General features: G+C 54.2%; 1 protein-coding gene across 4 annotated transcripts in view; it reads left to right on the top strand.

The window, feature by feature from the left end:
- The window catches only part of LOC138511129 (NACHT, LRR and PYD domains-containing protein 3-like), a 1,063,058-nt gene that overhangs the window by 82,956 nt on the left and 958,376 nt on the right, over positions 1-21,726 (top strand). For all 4 annotated transcript variants that reach the window (XR_011280574.1, XM_069626613.1, XM_069626614.1 and 1 more), the window contains one exon: positions 13,367-13,408. Coding sequence is in view for 3 of the 4 variants with exons in the window: in XM_069626613.1 (XP_069482714.1) it covers positions 13,367-13,408 (42 nt within the window). In the remaining variant the exon portion in view is untranslated. The remainder of the gene's footprint in view (positions 1-13,366; positions 13,409-21,726) is intronic.

Raw genomic sequence — 21,726 nt, 5'->3', positions numbered from 1 at the left:
TAGGGCTGGTATCTGTACCCGCCTGCTCTCTCCTCAGAGCAGGTATCTGTACCCGCTCGCTCCCTCCTCAGAGCAGGTATCTGTACCCACCCACTCTCTCCTCAGAGCAGGTATCTGCACCTGCCCGCTCTCTCTTCAGAGCAGATATCTGTACCCACCCGCTCCCTCCTCAGAGCAGGTATCTGCACCTGCCCGCTCCCTCCTCAGAGCAGGTATCTGTACTCGCTCGCTCCCTCCTCAGAGCAGGTATCTGTACCCGCCCGCTCCCTCCTCAGATCAGGTATCTGTACCCGCCCACTCCCTCCTCAGAGCAGGTATCTCTACCCACCGGCTCCCTCCTCAGAGCAGGTATCTGTACCCACCCACTCTCTCCTCAGAGCAGGTATCTGTACCCACCTGCTCTCTCCTCACAGCAGGTATCTGCACCCGCCCGCTCTCTCCTCAGAGCAGGTATCTGCACCCACCCGCTCTCTCCTCAGAGCAGGTATCTGTACCCGCCCGCTCTCTCCTCAGAGCAAGTATCTGTACCCACCTGCTCTCTCCTCACAGCAGGTATCTGCACCCGCCTGCTCTCTCCTCAGAGCAGGTATCTGCACCCACCCGCTCTCTCCTCAGAGCAGGTATCTGTACCCGCCCGCTCTCTCCTCAGAGCAGGTATCTGTACCCACCTGCTCTCTCCTCACAGCAGGTATCTGCACCCACCCGCTCTCTCCTCAGAGCAGGTATCTGTACCCGCATGCTCTCTCCTCAGAGCAGGTAGCTGTACCCGCTCGCGCTCTCCTCAGAGTAGGTATCTGTACACGCCAGCTCTCTCCTCAAAGCAGGTTTCTGCACTGGGCCTCTCTCTCCTCAGAGCAGGTATCTGCACCTGCCCACTCCCTCCTCAGAGCAGATATCTGTACCCACCCGCTCCCTCCTCAGAGCAGGTATCTGCACCTGCCCGCTCCCTCCTCAGAGCAGGTATCTGTAATCGCTCGCTCCCTCCTCAGAGCAGGTATCTGTACCCGCCCGCTCCCTCCTCAGATCAGGTATCTGTACCCGCCCGCTCCCTCCTCAGAGCAGGTATCTCTACCCACCGGCTCCCTCCTCAGAGAAGGTATCTGTACCCACCCACTCTCTCCTCAGAGCAGGTATCTGTACCCGCTCGCTCCCTCCTCAGAGCAGGTATCTCTACCCACCGGCTCCCTCCTCAGAGCAGGTATCTGTACCCACCCACTCTCTCCTCAGAGCAGGTATCTGTACCCGCCCGCTCCCTCCTCAGAGCAGGTATCTGTACCCGCCCGCTCTCCCCTCAGAGCATGTATCTGTACTCGCCCGCTCTCTCCTCAGAACAGGTAGCTGTACCCACCTGCTCTCTCCTAAGAGCAGGTAGCTGTACCCGCTCACGCTCTCCTCAGAGCAGGTATCTGTACCCGCCAGCTCTCTCCTCAGAGCAGGTATCTGTACCCGCCAGCTCTCTCCTCAGAGCAGGTATCTGTACCCGCCCGCTCTCTCCTCAGAGCAGGTATCTGTAACTACCCGCTCCCTCCTCTGAGCAAGTATCTGTACCGGCCTGCTCTCTCCTCAGAACAGGGATCTGCACCCGCCTGCTCTCTCCTCAGAGCCGGTATCTGTACCCGCCTGCTCTCTCCTCAGAGCAAGTATCTGTACCCACCCGCTCTCTCCTCAGAGAAGGTATCTGTCCCCTCCCGCTCTCTCCTCAGAGCAGGTATCTGTACCTGCCTGCTCTCTCCTCAGAGCAGGTATCTGCACCCGCCCGTTCTCTCCCCAGAGCAGGTATCTGTACCCACCCGTTCTCTCCTCAGAGCAGGTATCTGTACCCGCCCGCTCTCTCCTCAGAGCAGGTGTCTGTACCTGCCCGCTCCCTCCTCAGAGCAGGTATCTGTACCCGCCCGCTTTCTGCTCATAGCAGGTATCTGCACCCGCCCGTTCTCTCCTCAGAGCAGGTATCTGTACCCACTCGCTCTCTCCTCAGAGCAGGTATCTGTACCTGCTCGCTCTCTCCTCAGAGCAGATATCTGTACCCGCCTGCTCTCTCCTCAGAGCAGGTATCTGTACCCGGCCACTCCCTCCTCAGAGCAGGTATCTGTACCCGCCCGCTCCCTCCTCAGAGCAGATATATGTACCCGCCCGCTCTCTGCTCAGAGCAGGTATCTGCACCCGCCCGCTCTCTCCTCAGAGCAGGTATTTGTACCCACCTGCTCCCTCCTCAGAGCAGGTATCCGCACACCCACAGGTCCCTTTCAAAGCAGGTATCTGTACCCGCCTTCTCTCTCCTCAGAGCAGGTAGCTGTACCCGCCTGCTCTCTCCTCAGGGCAGGTAGCTGTACCCACCCGCTCTATCCTCAGAGCAAGTATCTGGACCTGCCCGCTCTCTCCTCAGAGCAGGTAGCTGTACCCACCTGCTCTCTCCTCAGGGCAGGTAGCTGTACCCACCCGCTCTCCCCTCAGAGCAGGTATCTGTACCCACCCGCTCTCTCCTCAGAGCAGATATCTGTACCCACCCACTCCCTCCTCAGAGCAGGTATCTGCACCTGCCCGCTCCCTCCTCAGAGCAGGTATCTGTACCCGCCCGCTCCCTCCTCAGAGCAGGTATCTGTACCCGCCCGCTCCCTCCTCAGAGCAGATATCTGTACCCACCCGCTCCCTCCTCAGAGCAGGTATCTGCACCTGCCCGCTCCCTCCTCAGAGCAGGTATCTGTACCCGCCCGCTCCCTCCTCAGAGCAGGTATCTGTACCCGCCCGCTCCCTCCTCAGATCAGGTATCTGTACCCGCCCACTCCCTCCTCAGAGAAGGTATCTCTACCCACCGGCTCCCTCCTCAGAGCAGGTATCTGTACCCACCCACTCTCTCCTCACAGCAGGTATCTGCACCCGCCCGCTCTCTCCTCAGAGCAAGTATCTGCACCCACCCGCTCTCTCCTCAGAGCAGGTATCTGTACCCGCCCGCTCTCTCCTCAGAGCAAGTATCTGTACCCACCTGCTCTCTCCAAACAGCAGGTATCTGCACCCGCCTGCTCTCTCCTCAGAGCAGGTATCTGCACCCACCCGCTCTCTCCTCAGAGGAGGTATCTGTACCCGCCCGCATACTCTCTCATTAGAGCAGGTATCTGTACCCGCCCGCCCACTCTCTCCTCAGAGCAGGTATCTGTACCCGCCCACCCACTCTCTCCTCAGAGCAGGTAGGTGTACCCACCTGCTCTCTACTCAGAGCAGGTATCTGTAACTGCCCGCTCCCTCCTCTGAGCAAGTATCTGTACCGGCCTGCTCTCTCCTCAGAACAGGGATCTGCACCCGCCCGCTCTCTCCTCAGAGCCGGTATCTGTACCCGCCTGCTCTCTCCTCAGAGCAAGTATCTGTACCCACCCGCTCTCTCCTCAGAGAAGGTATCTGTCCCCTCCCGCTCTCTCCTCAGAGCAGGTATCTGTACCTGCCGGCTCTCTCCTCAGAGCAGGTATCTGCACCCGCCCGTTCTCTCCCCAGAGCAGGTATCTGTACCCACCCGTTCTCTCCTCAGAGCAGGTATCTGTACCCGCCCCAGCTCTCTCCTCAGAGCAGGTGTCTGTACCTGCCCGCTCCCTCCTCAGAGCAGGTATCTGTACCCGCCCGCTTTCTGCTCCTAGCAGGTATCTGCACCCGCCCGTTCTCTCCTCAGAGCAGGTATCTGCACCCGCCCGTTCTCTCCTCAGAGCAGGTATCTGTACCCGCTCGCTCTCTCCTCAGAGCAGATATCTGTACCCGCCTGCTCTCTCCTCAGAGCAGGTATCTGTACCCGGCCACTCCCTCCTCAGAGCAGGTATCTGTACCCGCCCGCTCCCTCCTCAGAGCAGATATCTGTACCCGCCCGCTCTCTGCTCAGAGCAGGTATCTGCACCCGCCCGGTCTCTCCTCAGAGCAGGTATTTGTATCCACCCGCTCCCTCCTCAGAGCAGGTATCCGCACACCCACAGGTCCCTTTCAGAGCAGGTATCTGTACCCGCCTTCTCTCTCCTCAGAGCAGGTAGCTGTACCCGCCTTCTCTCTCCTCAGAGCAGGTAGCTGTACCCACCTGCTCTCTCCTCAGGGCAGGTAGCTGTACCCACCCGCTCTCCCCTCAGAGCAGGTATCTGTACTCACCCGCTCTCTCCTCAGAGCAGGTATCTGTACCCGCCCGCTCCCTCCTTAGGGCTGGTATCTGTACCCGCCTGCTCTCTCCTCAGAGCAGGTATCTGTACCCGCTCGCTCCCTCCTCAGAGCAGGTATCTGTACCCACCCACTCTCTCCTCAGAGCAGGTATCTGCACCTGCCCGCTCTCTCTTCAGAGCAGATATCTGTACCCACCCGCTCCCTCCTCAGAGCAGGTATCTGCACCTGCCCGCTCCCTCCTCAGAGCAGGTATCTGTACTCGCTCGCTCCCTCCTCAGAGCAGGTATCTGTACCCGCCCGCTCCCTCCTCAGATCAGGTATCTGTACCCGCCCACTCCCTCCTCAGAGCAGGTATCTCTACCCACCGGCTCCCTCCTCAGAGCAGGTATCTGTACCCACCCACTCTCTCCTCAGAGCAGGTATCTGTACCCACCTGCTCTCTCCTCACAGCAGGTATCTGCACCCGCCCGCTCTCTCCTCAGAGCAGGTATCTGCACCCACCCGCTCTCTCCTCAGAGCAGGTATCTGTACCCGCCCGCTCTCTCCTCAGAGCAAGTATCTGTACCCACCTGCTCTCTCCTCACAGCAGGTATCTGCACCCGCCTGCTCTCTCCTCAGAGCAGGTATCTGCACCCACCCGCTCTCTCCTCAGAGCAGGTATCTGTACCCGCCCGCTCTCTCCTCAGAGCAGGTATCTGTACCCACCTGCTCTCTCCTCACAGCAGGTATCTGCACCCACCCGCTCTCTCCTCAGAGCAGGTATCTGTACCCGCATGCTCTCTCCTCAGAGCAGGTAGCTGTACCCGCTCGCGCTCTCCTCAGAGTAGGTATCTGTACACGCCAGCTCTCTCCTCAAAGCAGGTTTCTGCACTGGGCCTCTCTCTCCTCAGAGCAGGTATCTGCACCTGCCCACTCCCTCCTCAGAGCAGATATCTGTACCCACCCGCTCCCTCCTCAGAGCAGGTATCTGCACCTGCCCGCTCCCTCCTCAGAGCAGGTATCTGTAATCGCTCGCTCCCTCCTCAGAGCAGGTATCTGTACCCGCCCGCTCCCTCCTCAGATCAGGTATCTGTACCCGCCCGCTCCCTCCTCAGAGCAGGTATCTCTACCCACCGGCTCCCTCCTCAGAGAAGGTATCTGTACCCACCCACTCTCTCCTCAGAGCAGGTATCTGTACCCGCTCGCTCCCTCCTCAGAGCAGGTATCTCTACCCACCGGCTCCCTCCTCAGAGCAGGTATCTGTACCCACCCACTCTCTCCTCAGAGCAGGTATCTGTACCCGCCCGCTCCCTCCTCAGAGCAGGTATCTGTACCCGCCCGCTCTCCCCTCAGAGCATGTATCTGTACTCGCCCGCTCTCTCCTCAGAACAGGTAGCTGTACCCACCTGCTCTCTCCTAAGAGCAGGTAGCTGTACCCGCTCACGCTCTCCTCAGAGCAGGTATCTGTACCCGCCAGCTCTCTCCTCAGAGCAGGTATCTGTACCCGCCAGCTCTCTCCTCAGAGCAGGTATCTGTACCCGCCCGCTCTCTCCTCAGAGCAGGTATCTGTACCTGCCCGCTCCCTCCTCAGAGCAGGTATCTGTACCCGCCCGCTCTCTCCTCAGAGCAGGTATCTGTACCAGCCGCTCTCTCCTCAGAGCAGGTATCTGTACCAGCCCGCTCTCTCCTCAGAGTAGGTATCTGTACCTGCTCGCTCTCTCCTCAGAGCAGGTATCTGTCCCCTCCCGCTCTCTCCTCATAGCAGGTCTCTGTACCTGCCTGCTCTCTCCTCAGAGCAGGTATCTGCACCCGCCCGTTCTCTCCTCAGAGCAGGTATCTGTACCCACCCGTTCTCTCCTCAGAGCAGGTATCTGTACCCGCCCGCTCTCCTCAGAGCAGGTGTCTGTACCTGCCCGCTCTTTCCTCTGAGCAGGTATCTGTAACCGCCTGCTCTCTCCTCAGAGCAGGTATCTGTACCCACCCACTCTCTCCTCAGAGCAGGTATCTGTACCCGCCCGCTTTCTGCTCATAGCAGGTATCTGTACCCGCCTGCTCCCTCCTCAGAGCAGGTATCTGTACCCGCCTGCTCCCTCCTCAGAGCAGGTATCTATACCCGCACACTCTCTCCTCAGAGCAGGTACCTGTACCCACGCGCTCCCTCCTCAGAGTAGGTATCTGTACCCGACCGCTCTCTCCTCAGAGCAGGTATCTGTACCCACCCGCTCCCTCCTCAGAGCAGGTATCTGTACCCGCCCGCTTTCAGCTCATAGCAGGTATCTGCACCCGCCTGTTCTCTCCTCAGAGCAGGTATCTGTACCCGCTCGCTCTCTCCTCAGAGCAGGTATCTGTACCTGCTCGCACTCTCCTCAGAGCAGATATCTGTACCCGCCCACTCCCTCCTCAGAGCAGGTATCTGTACCCGCCCGCTCCCTCCTCAGAGCAGATATCTGTACCCGCCCGCTCTCTGCTCAGAGCAGGTATCTGCACCCGCCCGCTCTCTCCTCAGAGCAGGTATTTGTACTCACCCGCTCCCTCCTCAGAGCAGGTATCCGCACACCCACAGGTCCATTTCAGAGCAGGTATCTGTACCCGCCTTCTCTCTCCTCAGAGCAGGTAGCTGTACCCACCTGCTCTCTCCTCAGGGCAGGTAGCTGTACCCACCCGGTCTATCCTCAGAGCAAGTATCTGGACCTGCCCGCTCTCTCCTCAGAGCAGGTAGCTGTACCCACCTGCTCTCTCCTCAGGGCAGGTAGCTGTACCCACCCGGTCTATCCTCAGAGCAAGTATCTGGACCTGCCCGCTCTCTCCTCAGAGCAGGTAGCTGTACCCACCTGCTCTCTCCTCAGGGCAGGTATCTGTACCCACCCGCTCTCTCCTCAGAGCAAGTATCTGGACCTGCCCACTCTCTCCTCAGAGCAGGTATCTGCACCCGCCCGCTCTCTCCTCAGAGCAGGTAGCTGTACCCACCCGCTCTCCCCTCAGAGCAGGTATCTGTACCCACCCGCTCTCTCCTCAGAGCAGGTATCTGTACCCGCCTGCTCCCTCCCTAGGGCTGGTATCTGTACCCACCTGCTCTCTCCTCAGAGCAGGTATCTGTACCCGCTCGCTCCCTCCTCAGAGCAGGTATATGTACCCACCCACTCTCTCCTCAGAGCAGGTATCTGCACCTGCCCACTCCCTCCTCAGAGCAGATATCTGTACCCACCCGCTCCCTCCTCAGAGCAGGTATCTGCACCTGCCCGCTCGCTCCTCAGAGCAGGTATCTGTACTCGCTCGCTCCCTCCTCAGAGCAGGTATCTGCACCCGCCCACTCTCTCCTCAGAGCAGGTATCTGCACCCGCCCGCTCTCTCCTCAGAGCAGGTAGCTGTACCCACCCGCTCTCCCCTCAGAGCAGGTATCTGTACCCACCCGCTCTCTCCTCAGAGCAGGTATCTGTACCCGCCTGCTCCCTCCCTAGGGCTGGAATCTGTACCCGCCTGCTCTCTCCTCAGAGCAGGTATCTGTACCCGCTCGCTCCCTCCTCAGAGCAGGTATATGTACCCACCCACTCTCTCCTCAGAGCAGGTATATGCACCTGCCCACTCCCTCCTCAGAGCAGATATCTGTACCCACCCGCTCCCTCCTCAGAGCAGGTATCTGCACCTGCCCGCTCGCTCCTCAGAGCAGGTATCTGTACTCGCTCGCTCCCTCCTCAGAGCAGGTATCTGTACCCGCCCGCTCCCTCCTCAGAGCAGGTATCTGTACCCGCCGGCTCCCTCCTCAGAGCAGGTATCTGTACCCACCCACTCCCTCCTCAGAGCAGGTATCTGTACCCGCCCGCTCCCTCCTCAGAGCAGGTATCTGTACCCGCCCGCTCTCCCCTCAGAGCATGTATCTGTACTCGCCCGCTCCCTCCTCAGAGCAGGTATCTGTACCCGGCTGCTCTCTCCTCAGAACAGGTAGCTGTACCCACCTGCTCTCTCCTCAGAGCAGGTAGCTGTACCCGCTCGCGCTCTCCTCAGAGCAGGTATCTGTACCCGCCAGCTCTCTCCTCAGAGCAGGTATCTGTACCCGCCAGCTCTCTCCTCAGAGCAGGTATCTGTACCCGCCAGCTCTCTCCTCAGAGCAGGTATCTGTACCCGCCCGCTCTCTCCTCAGAGCAGGTATCTGTACCCGCCCGCTCTCTCCTCAGAGCAGGTATCTGTACCCGCCCGCTCTCTCCTCAGAGCAGGTATCTGTACCCGCCCGCTCTCTCCTCAGATCAGGTATCTGTACCCGCCCGCTCTCTCCTCAGAGCAGGTATCTGTACCCGACTGCTCTCTCCTCACAGCAGGTATCTGCACCCGCCCGCTCTCTCCTCAGAGCAGGTATTTGCACCCACCCGTTCTCTCCTCAGAGCAGGTATCTGTTCCTGCATGCTCTCTCCTCAGAGCAGGTAGCTGTACCCGCTCGCGCTCTCCTCAGAGTAGGTATCTGTACACGCCAGCTCTCTCCTCAGAGCAGGTTTCTGCACTGGGCCTCTCTCTCCTCAGAGCAGGTATCTGCGCCTGCCCGCTCCCTCCTCAGACCAGGTATCTGTACTCGCTCGCTCCCTCCTCAGAGCAGGTATCTGTACCCGCCCGCTCCCTCCTCAGAGCAGGTATCTCTACATACCGGCTCCCTCCTCAGAGCAGGTATCTGTACCCACCCACTCTCTCCTCAGAGCAGGTATCTGTACCCGCCCGCTCCCTCCTCACAGCATGTATCTCTACATACCGGCTCCCTCCTCAGAGCAGGTATCTGTATCCACCCACTCTCTCCTCAGAGCAGGTATCTGTACCCGCCCGCTCCCTCCTCAGGCCCGCTCCCTCCTCAGAGCAGGTATCTGTACCCGCCCGCTCCCTCCTCAGAGCAGGTATCTCTACATACCGGCTCCCTCCTCAGAGCAGGTATCTGTACCCACCCACTCTCTCCTCAGAGCAGGTATCTGTACCCGCCCGCTCTCTCCTCAGAACAGGTAGCTGTACCTGCCTGCTCTCTCCTCAGAGCAGGTATCTGTACCCGCTCGCGCTCTCCTCAGAGCAGGTATCTGTACCCGCCAGCTCTCTCCTCAGAGCAGGTATCTGTACCTGCCCGCTCTCTCCTCAGAGCAGGTATCTGTACCTGCCCGCTCCCTCCTCAGAGCAGGTATCTGTACCCGCCCGCTCTCTCCTCAGAGCAGGTATCTGTACCAGCCGCTCTCTCCTCAGAGCAGGTATCTGTACCAGCCGCTCTCTCCTCAGAGCAGGTATCTGTACCAGCCGCTCTCTCCTCAGAGCAGGTATCTGTACCAGCCCGCTCTCTCCTCAGAGTAGGTATCTGTACCCAACCGCTCTCTCCTCAGAGCAGGTATCTGTACCCACCCGCTCCCTCCTCAGAGCAGGTATCTGTACCCGCCCGCTTTCTGCTCATAGCAGGTATCTGCACCCGCCCGTTCTCTCCTCAGAGCAGGTATCTGTACCCGCTCGCTCTCTCCTCAGAGCAGGTATCTGTACCTGCTCGCTCTCTCCTCAGAGCAGATATCTGTACCCGCCCGCTCTCTCCTCAGAGCAGGTATCTGTACCCGCCCACTCTCTCCTCAGAGCAGGTATCTGTACCCGCCCACTCCCTCCTCAGAGCAGATATCTGTACCCGCCCGCTCTCTGCTCAGAGCAGATATCTGCACCCGCCCGCTCTTTCCTCAGAGCAGGTAATAATAATAATTAATAATAATAATTAGGCTTTTATATAGCGCTACAAACCCTCAGGTATCCGAGCGCTGCTTATTATTACCCACGGTGTGTGGTGCTCATTTATCGACCTCGGAAGGATGAAAGGCTGAGTTTGGCCCCGCCGGGATTTGAACCTGCGTTAACAGGCTCTGCACGGGTGTCAAAGCGAGCGCTCTACTCGCTGTGCCACTTGACCGGCTGGTATTTGTACCCACCCGCTCCCTCCTCAGAGCAGGTATCCGCACACCCACAGGTCCCTTTCAGAGCAGGTATCTGTACCCGCCTTCTCTCTCCTCAGAGCAGGTAGCTGTACCCGCCTGCTCTCTCCTCAGAGCAAGTATCTGGACCTGCCCGCTCTCTCCTCAGAGCAGGTAGCTGTACCCACCTGCTCTCTCCTCAGGGCAGGTAGCTGTACCCACCCGCTCTCCCCTCAGAGCAGGTATCTGTACCCGCCTGCTCCCTCCTTAGGGCTGGTATCTGTACCCGCCTGCTCTCTCCTCAGAGCAGGTATCTGTACCCACCCGCTCTCTCCTCAGAGCAGGTATCTGAACCCGCTCTCTCCTCAGAGCGGGTATCTGTACCCACCTGTTCTCTCCTCAGAGCAGGTAGCTGCACCTGGCCGCTCTCTCCTGAGAGCAGGTATATGCACCCGCCGGCTCTCTCCTGAGAGCAGATATCTGTACCTGCCCGCACTCTCCTCAGAGCAGGTATCTGTACCCACCCGCTCTCTCCTCAGAGCAGGTATCTGTACCCGCCTGCTCCCTCCTTAGGGCTGGTATCTGTACCCGCCTGCTCTCTCCTCAGAGCAGGTATCTGTACCCACCCGCTCTCTCCTCAGAGCAGGTATCTGAACCCGCTCTCTCGCCTGTTCTCTCCTCAGAGCAGGTAGCTGCACCTGGCCGCTCTCTCCTGAGAGCAGATATCTGTACCTGCCTGCTCTCTCCTCAGAGCAGGTATCTGTACCCGCATGCTCTCTCCTCAGAGCAGGTATCTGTACCCGCTCGCGCTCTCCTCAGAGTAGGTATCTGTACCCGCCTGCTCTCTCCTCAGAGCAGGTATCTGCACCCGCCTGCTCTCTCCTCAGAGCAGGTAGCTGCACCTGGCCGCTCTCTCCTGAGAGCAGGTATATGCACCCGCCGGCTCTCTCCTGAGAGCAGATATCTGTACCTGCCTGCTCTCTCCTCAGAGTAGGTATCTGTACCCGCCTGCTCTCTCCTCAGAGCAGGTATCTGTACCCGGCTGCTTCCTTCTCAAGCAGGTACCTGTACCCGGCCGCTCTCTCCTCAGAGCAGGTAGCTGTACCTGCCTGCTCTCTCCTCAGAGTAGGTATCTGTACCCGCCTGCTCTCTCCTCAGAGCAGGTATCTGTACCCGGCTGCTTCCTTCTCAAGCAGGTACCTGTACCCGGCCGCTCTCTCCTCAGAGCAGGTATCTGTACCCGCATGCTCTCTCCTCAGAGCAGGTATCTGTACCCGCTCGCGCTCTCCTCAGAGTAGGTATCTGTACCCGCCTGCTCTCTCTTCAGAGCAGGTAGCTGTACCTGCCCGCTCTCTCCTCAGAGCAGGTATCTGTACCCGCCTGCTCTCTCCTCACATCAGGTATCTGCACCCGGCCGCTCTCTCCTCAGAGCAGGTATCTGTACCCGCATGCTCTCTCCTCAGAGCAGGTATCTGCACCCACCCGCTCTCTCCTCAGAGCAGCTATCTGCACCCGCCTGCTCTCTCCTCACATCAGGTATCTGCACCCGCCCGCTCTCTCCTCAGAGCAGGTATCTGCACCCACCCGCTCTCTCCTCAGAGCAGGTATCTGTACCCGCATGCTCTCTCCTCAGAGCAGGTATCTGTACCCGCTCGCGCTCTCCTCAGAGTAGGTATCTGTACACGCCCGCTCTCTCCTCAGAGCAGGTATCTGTACCCACCCGCTCTCTCCTCAGAGCAGGTATCTGAACCCGCTCTCTCCTCAGAGCGGGTATCTGTACCCGCCTGTTCTCTCCTCAGAGCAGGTAGCTGCACCTGGCCGCTCTCTCCTGAGAGCAGATATCTGTACCTGCCTGCTCTCTCCTCAGAGCAGGTATCTGTACCCGCATGCTCTCTCCTCAGAGCAGGTATCTGTACCCGCTCGCGCTCTCCTCAGAGTAGGTATCTGTACCCGCCTGCTCTCTCCTCAGAGCAGGTATCTGCACCCGCCTGCTCTCTCCTCAGAGCAGGTAGCTGCACCTGGCCGCTCTCTCCTGAGAGCAGGTATATGCACCCGCCGGCTCTCTCCTGAGAGCAGATATCTGTACCTGCCTGCTCTCTCCTCAGAGTAGGTATCTGTACCCGCCTGCTCTCTCCTCAGAGCAGGTATCTGTACCCGGCTGCTTCCTTCCCAAGCAGGTACCTGTACCCGGCCGCTCTCTCCTCAGAGCAGGTAGCTGTACCTGCCTGCTCTCTCCTCAGAGTAGGTATCTGTACCCGCCTGCTCTCTCCTCAGAGCAGGTATCTGTACCCGGCTGCTTCCTTCTCAAGCAGGTACCTGTACCCGGCCGCTCTCTCCTCAGAGCAGGTATCTGTACCCGCATGCTCTCTCCTCAGAGCAGGTATCTGTACCCGCTCGCGCTCTCCTCAGAGTAGGTATCTGTACCCGCCTGCTCTCTCCTCAGAGCAGGTAGCTGTACCTGCCCGCTCTCTCCTCAGAGCAGGTATCTGTACCCGCCTGCTCTCTCCTCACATCAGGTATCTGCACCCGGCCGCTCTCTCCTCAGAGCAGGTATCTGTACCCGCATGCTCTCTCCTCAGAGCAGGTTTCTGCACCCACCCGCTCTCTCCTCAGAGCAGCTATCTGCACCCACCTGCTCTCTCCTCACATCAGGTATCTGCACCCGCCCGCTCTCTCCTCAGAGCAGGTATCTGCACCCACCCGCTCTCTCCTCAGAGCAGGTATCTGTACCCGCATGCTCTCTCCTCAGAGCAGGTATCTGTACCCGCTCGCGCTCTCCTCAGAGTAGGTATCTGTACACGCCCGCTCTCTCCTCAGAGCAGGTAGCTGTACCTGCCCGCTCTCTCCTCAGAGCAGCTATCTGCACCTGCCCGCTCTCTCCTCAGAGCACGCAGCCCTTCTCCCTAGTGGATGAGGGTCCAGTGAGGATTCCTTCAGCTTTACTCTGTTTCCTGTCATCATTAGCCCACTTTCTTACACTCGATCATACATTCTGTGTCGCTCACATACATCTGCCCTTCTCATGCCAGGCAGTAGTATTAGATGGCATCAAGCTCCCTTCGTACCCTCCAATCTCCACTAACCTCAGACCAAGGAAATCCCTGTGAGCCTTTGAGGGAACCACCACCTAGCCCGCATATCACACAGTGCTCACTCAAGACTTCAGCAAATGTCTTATCAAGGGAAGTTGTCATAGAAAGAACATTTAAATCACACTATTGACAGAAACTGATTATAGTGAATAGAGTGATGGCAACCCTCATCAGAGCTTTATTCTCAGTTGCGTGCTGGTTTGTGCTGTGTTGTGTGTCGTGCTTTCAGATTTGCTTACAAATTATTTCCCCCTTCTTTTTCAGACTTGGGTCACACGGGCAAACGCTCTTCAGCACAGATTAAAGGTATGTTATGTATGTGATCCTGTATGGGAACCTGTAATAAGAACATGCCTTCTCTTATAGTCACTAGTTACAAAGGAGCAGTGGCGTCAACCTGCGCGCTGTGAGTGCAGAGTGTAAAAGGCACCACCCTGGGGACCCAGCAGCTACTTCAATACTTAATGAAAGTATAATCTCGCTTTTATCTACTTCTTATAAAGCGACATTCCCCTGACAGTTCATGGCCATTAACTGAGGCATGTACAGGACTGATTATTTAGTGCACAGAGAAGCCTATTGTAGGAACTATGTCGCTTAGCTGTGGGATCTAAGTAGATGGTTTAGCCACTACTCCTCCTTGTACTCCTGCAGAGCAGAAGTCATTTTGCAACACTTTTATTGGGTTTTCATAACAGTTCACAGTCATTAAGTCAGGTACAGGACTGATCATTTAGTGCACAGAGAAGTCTATTGCAGGAGCTATGTCGCTTAGCTGTGGGATCTAAGTAGATGGTTTAGCCACTACTCATCCTTGTACTCATGCAGAGCAGAAGTCATTTTGTCACACTTTTCCTGGGTTTCCCTGACAGTTCATGGCCATTAGCTGAGTCATGTTCATGACTGATCATTTAGTGCACAGAGAAGTCTATTGCAGGAGCTATGTCGCTTAGCTGTGGGATCTAAGTAGATGGTTTAGCCACTACTCATCCTTGTACTCATGCAGAGCAGAAGTCATTAATAGTTATAGGGGCCCCTTTCTACATCAAGTACATTTTGACAGGTGGGAACGCCCTCTGATTCTGGACTTAGTCCCGCCTTACTTTTGATATGGTTTAATATAAGCTTGATATAAATGTAACACAAAATTGATATCAAAGATGATATCTATTTTATGTCAAATGTATATTTCTTGATGTAAAGTGTTTTTTTAGTATGATATGAAAAAGTATATAAAGTAATATAAACTTTATTATTTTTTTAATTGTATTTATGTGTTATAGTTCACAAAGAACTTTATATTAAAATGATATCATTTAAATATAAAATGGCTATAAAAATGTGGATGTGAGCATGCGTGTGCACCGCTGCCTGGTTAAGATAGCACAGTGAGTAGAGCGCTTGCTTTGACATCTGTGCAGAGCCTGCTGACGCAGGTTTCGGATCCTGGCAGGGCCAAACTCAGCCTTACATCCTTCCGAGGTCTATCAATGAGCACCACACACCATGGGTAATAATAAGCAGCGCACAGATGCCTGAGGATTCGTAGCGCTATATGAATGCACATTATTATTATTATTATTATTAGGGTGGAAATTAGTTGTGAAGAGTGAGACTGTGAATGTTGGGGTTTGTTGTGGTGGTGCGGTGATGACGCAGGAGTGGGTTTTTTAAATATAGAGCTGCCGTTATCATTTTATATAGATTGAATATAAATGCAGGCAAGCTAGCTGAAGTCACGATTGTAGAATATTTTTAATGTAGATTTAATATATATTTGGCAGAATAGCTTACGTCATTATTTTATATAGATTTAAGAAAAATTCATATTTAATCTATGTTAAAACTGTTATAAAATCGGGACTTCAGCTAGTGTGCCTGGATTTATATAAAATCATGACGTCAGCTACTGTGCCTAGAATTATGTTAAAACTATATAAAATCATGATGTCAGCTATTCTGCCAGCGCAGAGTTCGAGCTGAGTTCCAGTCAGCACCAGTCTGCAGCGGAGTGAGAGGGCGAGCTCAGGATGGTGGCAGTGCCAGGTCCGCTACTGCGGGAAAAAACCTTATTAAACCGTCACCGGAATAAATCTCAACAGCTCCAAGAAAAACGTAAACATGTAAGCAGTCCTAAATGTATGCTAGCAGGCTATGACTGGGCATTGAAATCGCCAAACTCAAGAGTTTGCATTAGATATAGCGCTTAGGCTGAGAGAAACATTAGGCCTGGAATAACACACACAGTGTCATATTCCATTTAGAATGACACACATTGTTATGCTTTGTAGAGACACATTTAGAGATATGATAGACACACATGTATGTATGTATGATTGAGTATGCATTTAGAATGAGTTTATATTATGTAGTTAGTGCTTGCATTGCGAGAGAAATGTTAAACGCAAGGAAGCATTTAACACGAGGCCTATGATCCATTTTCTGATGGAGAGACAGAAGTTGCCTGCGCCACTGGCTCAGTGCGGAGAATTGTTATGAGTTAAAAGGGTACACTATTCGTAAACATTGGCAGACATCATGAACCCTTGTCCGAGAAGGGAGCCTTATCAGCCTGGCCGGTGTGCTTCGCGGAAAGACTGCAAGGGTTGGGGCCATGAAGGGCATGACATGGAGAGATGGAAAGGTGCTTTTGCACATGGAGAGACGGGGCCTAAGATACCAGTCCAAATGTCACGCTGATAGTACACGACAGGACATGCCGTGCAAGAAACACACGCACACAGACAGGCAGGCATTTTGCTATATGCCGAAAGAGACATTCTTCGAATGCAAGTGATTATAGCTTATATATGTGTGCGTCATCATGGAAGACTATAACCAAGAGGTTATAGGTTATCTCTGCACTAGAGAACGAGAGAGCCAGAGAGTTGCAGAGTTGTTGGTTGCTGGAGACTGCACAAGAGGGAGTTGCTGAGGTGTTGCCAGAGAGTTGGAGAGAGCTACAGAGGGGTTGCTGAGGTTGCTGGCTGTTGGCTGGAGATGGTGCAGTGCTAGATGCAATGGGAAAGGTGTCTTGGTGCAGCAGCCTGATGATGCTCTGATGGGATCGAGAGACCAGATCTTGAGAGGACACTGACTGACCTGGTGTCACGTCTCCCACTAGGCAACCCACTAGGCAACCCACTAGGCAACCCAATAGACAACCCACTAGGCAACCCACTAGGCAACCCACTAGGCAACCCACTAGGCAACCCACTAGACAACCCATGATCAGTCCACATTTACCTGGCACATTTCTTACTGCACATCGGAGCAAACGACCTTCTGTTCAACACTGGAGAAGGATGACTGGTTTTCCAGGTGTTTTCCGACCTTCATTGTCCTGGCAACTCCCGTGGAAAATCTCGTATACCTTACGGCACCGCCTAGGAACACGGCGATTCACGGGTCAAGTGAGATGAACTGCTGTCAATCACATTTATCTTTTGCCATCACGTGATTTTCCACGCTGCCGCGTTTTGCATCATGTGACCACAACTAAACATTCAAAAGCGCCGGAAACCATGTTGGCAGCGCTTCTCAGCTGCTTCTCGTAAGGACTGTTTGGCGTTATTGTTTTCATCAAGGATTCATTGGCTCTACGACCACGGACTGTTTTTTGGATACTCTACTTCTTCCTGGCTTCATCTGTTACCTTTGCCCTGGAACTTTTCTTGCTTGGTTCTAAATGTTATTCGACCCTACACCTTCTTCACGGATTGCTCAAACGAACTCTCCCTTGCTTGGATCTTGTGCTTTGAACTGGTTTCGACCCCATTACGTGTTTTTGAACTCCTCTGTTGAACTCTTGTTGTCAACCTACCCAGGTGTGTAATTGCCAGCCTAGCCTCTCTGAAACCGGACCCACTGTCTCTGCGGATTGCCCCTATTGCATGACAACCTGGCTAACAGTACACCTAGGTAAGCCTTGCTTCAATCTAATCCTTATTACTGTGTTCATATTGCATTAGTGTGATAACCGTCTATTGCCTTACAGCGGTCAAAGGGGTTCTTCCGGCGTTTCCTGTTTCCATTCGAAGGCTCACTACACCTGTGGCCTCAAAGATTGCACATACAGTTTTGGTCATTCTGTCTGTGTGGTACTTGGGGACGGAGGTTTTCAATAATCGGCACGACCATCAAGATCAGAACAGACTTAGAAGCCTTTTTTGGTCGTCCTGATTATGGATCCCTCCGCTGGGGACCCCGTGGCCGCTTTAATGCAGGCAGTTGCTGCCCTTAGGACCGATATGGTCACCGCAACAACGGCAATCCACCACCGCTACCTTGCAAAGCACACGCCATCCTCTACCGGCTGATGCCGAAATTGAAGACGCTCCTCAAGCCCAGCCTCCACCCGCTCCGCCCACAACTCCCACTCCTGTATTACTTCCTACTTCCTTTCCCCTTGCTGCCCCAGAATGATTCCAAGGTGATCCAAGGAAATACCGCACATTCTTGAACCAGTGTAAACTACATTTTTTATGTGGACCACAAGCTTTTCCAGATTCCGTCACCAAGGCAGCCTTCCTTCTTTCTCATTTATCTGGCGTGGCAGCTACCTGGGCGAACCCGTTACTGGAAAATAACCATCCAGCATTATATGATTTCAATCTTCTAGTAACTGAAATGGCTAAGGTATTCGATACCAGATATAAAGCACAATCCCGAGATTTGGAACTACTAGAGCTCTCACAAGGCAGACAAACACTTATTGAATATATAACACGTTTTAACCAACTTGCTGCAGAGACCTCATGGCCGGAGGAAAAGAAAGCCATCGTGTTCTACAAAGGGCTATGTAATACTATGAAAGACGCCCTCTCAGTGATCCCGGCCCTTCCCTCTGTTTTTTCCGATTTGGTAGACCTAACCCTGCAAGTTGATGCACGTCGGTCTGAGCGTAAGGCAGAGGTTGGTTTTTCAAGTCAAACACCCTCGACTTTGTCGGCTCCTGAACCCATGCAAGTCGGTGGGATTAGGAGTCCCATTACACAGGCTGAACGGGAACGCAGAAGAACGGATAATTCTTGTTTTTACTGTGGCATCAATGGACATTATGTAAAAGAATGTCCATGACGCCCAAGAAATAAGAATCAGGGTTTTCAGAAGGCTCGCCCCTAAGAGCGGGGGTACGGGCGAGCACCTCCATGTCCCCCACTGAACCCGTTTTCGGTCCCATCAGACCTATCGTGGTACAAGCTTCATTGAAACCTACTAGGGAGCTTACACATCAGGTACATATAGTGATCGATTCTGGGGCCACTGGCTGTTTTATCGATATAGCATTGGCCCACAAACTCAATTTACCCTTGATCAAGAAGGAACACCCAGAACCAGTGCAAGCAGTTGATGGTACCTCCCTTGCTTCCGGTCCTATCATGCATCAAACGGCTCCTATGGAACTGATAATCCAAGACACCCATAAGGAAACTATGTCATTCGATCTTATCACCACCCCGCAATTCGGTGTCATTCTGGGCATTCCCTGGTTGAGACAACACAACCCACAAATCAATTGGGGTACGGGTCAAGTCACCTTTGAATCTGATATTTGTCAAAACTTCTGCCTGATAGAGTCTCAGATGCTATCCTCCCCTGCCAGTATTCTTGGGGCAATGGCCTCTTCCCGTCTAGAGGAGACAATGCAAAGTGTACCCTCGACACATACTGTAGGGGCTGTATTGGCTGGTATCCCCACGGTTTATCATGAATTCTTGACTGTGTTTGACAAGGCCACGGCAGAAGGGTTACCGCCACACAGACCCTATGATTGTCCCATTGATCTAGTCCCTAATGCAGTGATTCCAAGGGGCAGGATATATTCTCTATCTCAGTCAGAGGAACAGGCCCTAAAGGAATACATCCAACAAGCCTTATGATTAGGCCACATACGACCCTCCTGCTCTCCGGCTGCTAGTCCCATCTTTTTCGTACCAAAAAAAGAAGGGGACTTACGTCCTTGTGTGGACTACAGAAAACTGAACGCTATTACCATAAAGAACAGGTACCCCATTCCATTGATCTCCCCACTACTAGATAAACTGACACGTGCAACCATCTTTACTAAGCTGGACCTCCGAGGTGCTTACAACCTCGTTCGTATGCGTCTGGGAGACGAGTGGAAAACAGCATTCTGCTCCAAACAGGGCTTGTTTGAATACACTGTGATGCCTTTCGGTTTATGTAATGTCCCAGCTACGTTTCAACGATTTGTCAATGAGGTGTTTAGTGATATTCTTGACATATACGTAGTGGCTTACTTGGACGACATTCTGGTGTTTTCTTCATCCTTGGAGGAACATATCGTCCATGTTAAAGAAGTATTAACACGCCTAAAAAATCATGCCTTATTCGCCAAACCCGAGAAATGTGAATTCCACACTAAGGAGGTGGATTTTTTGGGTTTTCACATAACTCCTGGTGGCCTATCCATGAACAACACGAAAGTCCGCGCTATCATAGACTGGCCTGCCCCTAACAACCTGAAACAGTTACAATCTTTTCTTGGTTTTGCCAATTTTTATCGCGTTTTATCGTTGGGTTTTCCTCCATTGTATCACCGCTAACCGCCTTAACCAGCCCTCTTGCTCCGTTCTGTTGGACACCGGAGCATCAAAAGGCCTTTGAGGCCCTAAAGTCCAGGTTCACTTCCGCCCCAGTGCTTCAACACCCGGATCCGGAGCTTCCATTTGTCCTGGAGGCCGACGCTTCCTCCTTTGCATTAGGTGCAGTGCTCTCTCAACCTTGTTCAGCCACGGGGCAGCTGCATCCCATAGCCTATCACTCAAGGAAGTTTACGTCCTCCGAATATCACTACACGGTTACTGAAAAAGAATTGTTGGCCATTAAGGACGCTTTGCAAACATGGCGTCATCACCTTATAGGGGCAAAACATCAGACCATAGTGTACACTGATCACAAAAACCTTCAAGACCTGGCTTCCCTTAAATGTGTAAACAGCAGACAGGTACGCTGGCATCTCTTCTTCGCTGCATATGATTTTGTAGTGAAAAATAGGCCGGGGACTACCCATGGCAAGGCGGATGCTCTTTCTCGTTCTCCTAGGGGGGGAATCCTTGTCTTTGTATCCTGAAACACTATTAGGGAAGGGTCATGTAGTCTGTTTATGCACACCATCCCTACCCATGCTATCCACCATTAGGCAATGGGTTTTACGACATTCAAATGAGTTGACAGATTGGGATTTGGTACTTCAGGAAGGGTTACCATTTATTCACGGGAAACTCTTTCTCCCCACAAGTGATGTACGCAATCAGGCACTTGCTTGGTCCCACGATGCCGCCATCAATGGTCACCCTGGACAGTTACGTACCCTGGAACTACTAAAGCGCTGGTGCTAGTGGCCATCGATGCGGCGCGATGTGGAGGCTTATGTGAACTCCTGCTCCATATGTGCTCAGTGCAAAACACGCCGTGGTCGACCGCTAGGTTTGCTCCAACCTTTGCCTCTACCCCCCAGACCCTGGCACACTGTTTCTATGGATCTAGTCACAGACCTACCTCGCAGACAGGGCTATGATACAATCTGGGTGGTTGTTGACTCAAACACCAAAATGGCCCGTTTTATTCCTTGTACAGGGATACCCTCTGCCCCTACATTGGTCCGATTATTCTTCAAATCAGTGTTTTGTCTTTTTGGTTTACCACAGGTCCTGGTTTCGGATCGTGGCTCACAGTTCACCTCACGTTTCTGGCAAGCCCTCACTAAGCTTCTTGGTATTGACGCTCGCTACTCCTCCGCTTACCACCCGGAGAGCGATGGGCAGACGGAGAGAGTGAACCAGACCTTAGAACAATACTTATGCTGCCTGACTCTTCAGTTCCAAGATACTTGGTTGAATCTTCTCCACCTCGCTGAGTTCGCCTACAATAACTCTCAGCATTCCTCCACAGGCTTTTCTCCTTTCTATGCTTTATACGGCCAACATCCCCGAACCCTTCCTTTTCCTGATTTCGACTCCTCTACTGCCCCTGCAGCTACGGCCTGCGCCCGTGATCTGTTTTCGGTTCATAACCAGACCCTTCTCCATTTACGTGAGGCCCAAGTGTCTATGGAGGACAAGGCAGACCGGAAACGGGCGGCAGCCCCTGATTACCGTGTGGGTGACCGTGTCTGGTTGTCGACCCGCCACCTGCACATCCCTGGTTGCCGAAAGTTGTTGCCTTGATTTGTTGGTCCGTACAAGATTCTCAAGGTCCTAAATCCTGTGGCCCTACGTCTTTTGATTCCATCAACATGGCGTATACACCCAGTTTTCCATGTCTCCGTGCTCAAGCCTTGCATTCCTCCCACACGTATCATCTCTCCTCCTGCCCCTGTTTCGGTCTCCTCTCCAGATGTCTTTGAGGTGAGTGCCATTTTGGGCTCTCGTCTTAGACAGGGTCGACTGCAATACCTTGTGGATTGGTTGGGTTTTGGTCCTGAGGAGCGCTCCTGGGTTTTTTTCCCGGGATGTTAACGCCCCTAGACTGGTAGCTCGTTTCCATCGGGATCATCCTTCCTGCCCACGGGGTCGTGGGCCCTTGGGGGAGGGCTCTGTCACGTCTCCCACTAGGCAACCCACTAGGCAACCCACTAGGCAACCCGATAGGCAACCCAC

The sequence above is a fragment of the Ambystoma mexicanum genome, chromosome 6p (assembly GCF_040938575.1).
Source record: "Ambystoma mexicanum isolate Mex_15411 chromosome 6p, UKY_AmexF1_1, whole genome shotgun sequence".
Taxonomy (NCBI): Eukaryota; Metazoa; Chordata; class Amphibia; order Caudata; family Ambystomatidae; genus Ambystoma; species Ambystoma mexicanum.
The sequence above is the reverse complement of the archived record's forward strand: the minus strand, read 5'-3'. Positions and strand labels throughout refer to the sequence as shown.